The 2018-nt window shown below is 40.8% G+C and overlaps 1 protein-coding gene across 1 annotated transcript; it reads left to right on the forward strand.

Moving 5' to 3' along the window:
* The first annotated feature begins 932 nt into the window (after nucleotides 1-932).
* Nucleotides 933-1436, forward strand: LOC149002333 (uncharacterized). The gene has a single exon (XM_089138689.1). The coding sequence runs from the start codon at nucleotides 933-935 to the stop codon at nucleotides 1434-1436; it is 504 nt and encodes a 167-aa protein (XP_088994815.1).
* The last annotated feature ends 582 nt before the right edge of the window (nucleotides 1437-2018 follow it).

Genomic DNA, 2018 nt, shown 5'->3' on the forward strand with positions numbered 1-2018 from the left:
GCAGTGCAATATTTGGTGAAGAAGGGCATTTTGGTAATTTTAGGAAAATTTGATATCGGAAAAAATTGCTCTTTCGACATGTTAGCATGTGTATGACAGTTGTTTTAGCATTCTAAGAAGGTTTTTGGAGAAAATCCCTCAAAACTATTGGATTTTAAAAAAAAAAGTTCAGCAACGGGGAAAAAGGTGAAAACCCCCCACTTTTAGGTGAAGTTTTGAGATTTTTGAATTTTTGGAATTTGGTTGAACAAAGTGTATGTGCACCTGAACCATATTGAATCAGGTGTGTGGGAAGTGGTTTGACTTAAAAATTCCTTTCTTTTTGAAATTGAGAAGAAAATTCAAAGTGTGGCTTGTTATGGGATGAATAGTGAAAATGAAAGCAAAGCGTGTTAAGTTCTAGTGTTGGAGCTTGGAATTGAGTGAAAAATGCATGGAACGTGTTGGATAATGTTCCTAGACATGTTTCTAACCTAGACAACCATCTATATATTGGTTTGGATGAAGATCACAAAGAGGTTAACCAAAGGAGAGTCAGATTTTTTATTTTGGTCAGTTTTGAGGAATTTTCGATTTCAACGCATATCTTTGGATTTGTAATGGCCCATATTGCTAATATAAGTGTAATATGCATGTGTGAAGTGTGGGATTGGTTTCTGACAAAGATTTTCTGACTGACTGCCTTGGTGTTGGTTTAGCAGGATGGTTAACACAAGGCACCAAAGAGTCTCGACCAGTCGGAACTTCAATGGGAGTGTACCCATTGGTGCTGCATCTTCTGGTGGTGTTGGAGACCAGAATCCCTAAACAATCAAGTAATTGGGAATCCACCCGCTGCTCCCCCGGTGGTTAATATCAAGGATATTGCTAATACTATGGGGAAAATCATGCAATAGCAAAGCATACAGTTTAACCAAATGATGATTGAGTTCATGGCCATGCACAATGAGATTTGTGCCTCTGCCCAGGCGAACCCTAATGCTGCTGGTGTGCCTAATGCTGTAAGGAATGCGGGTACTCTTCATTCCAAGCTGATGGAAAGTTTTATGAAGCTTCAAGTACCGAATTTCACTGGTGTGATGAATGATACTCTGTTCGCTAATAAGTGGTTGAGGGAACTAGAGAAAGTTTTTAGGAATTTGAAGTGCACTGAGGCACAAAAGATCTTGTTCGCTAAGCAAAAGCTTCAACATGAAGCAGATGCATGGTGGAATGTGACTCGTCCTACCCTAAAAGCTTTGCATGTGGATGGCATCACTTGGGAAATTTCCAAAGAAGCTTTTGGTAAGATATATTTCCCTGAGTTTGTGAAGGATGCAAAAGAGTATGAGTTCATGGCTCTTGTGCAAGGACCCCTTTCTGTGTTAGAGTATTTGCAAAAGTTCGAGGAACTATTTTTCTTCGCTCCTGAGTCTTTGAAAGCAGATCGAGCTTAGGCGAAGAAGTTCTTCAAAGGACTTAGATCTTCAATCAAGACATATCTCACCATTCTACCGATTGAGAGTTATGTGCAGATAGTACAAAATTCGAAGAAAGTTGAAGAGTCTAAAAGAGAGAATCACCATCACCAGAGATCCCTGCAAGGTAGAAATTTCGATTATGTGGAAAGGACCGACAGGAAGTTCACTAGACCCACACCATACCCTACCCGATTTTGGAGCCCATGAATGTGGGACAAGGTTTTGAGAATGCTCAAGACCCCAGACCAGTCTATGCAAACCCCAGGCCAGTGACTCAGAGACCCCTAGTGCCAATACAACCAATTAAACCTAGTAAACATGTTTGTTACTTCTGCCAACGCCCAAGACATCATGCTCATGTCTGCCCTCACAAACCAAGTCGTCAAGCAGCAGTAGTGACAGAGCCAGTTCAAGCCCCTCCTGCCGGAAGATGTATCGCATAGGTTGGACTGAGATAGATCAGGGCCATGACGTTATGAAAAGTACGTTACTCATAGATTTAGTTCCTACCTATTTCTATTCGACACCTTTGCATCCTATACATTCATATCATCTACA

The sequence above is a fragment of the Hakea prostrata genome, chromosome 10 (assembly GCF_041222555.1).
Source record: "Hakea prostrata isolate BN-2017 chromosome 10, UWA_Hpros_2, whole genome shotgun sequence".
NCBI classification, from domain to species: domain Eukaryota; kingdom Viridiplantae; phylum Streptophyta; class Magnoliopsida; order Proteales; family Proteaceae; genus Hakea; species Hakea prostrata.

Bases quoted from the DNA above. Each gene is read 5' to 3' on its own strand.
- LOC149002333 (XM_089138689.1), top strand. From the start codon at position 933: ATGGCCATGCACAATGAGATTTGTGCCTCTGCCCAGGCGAACCCTAAT.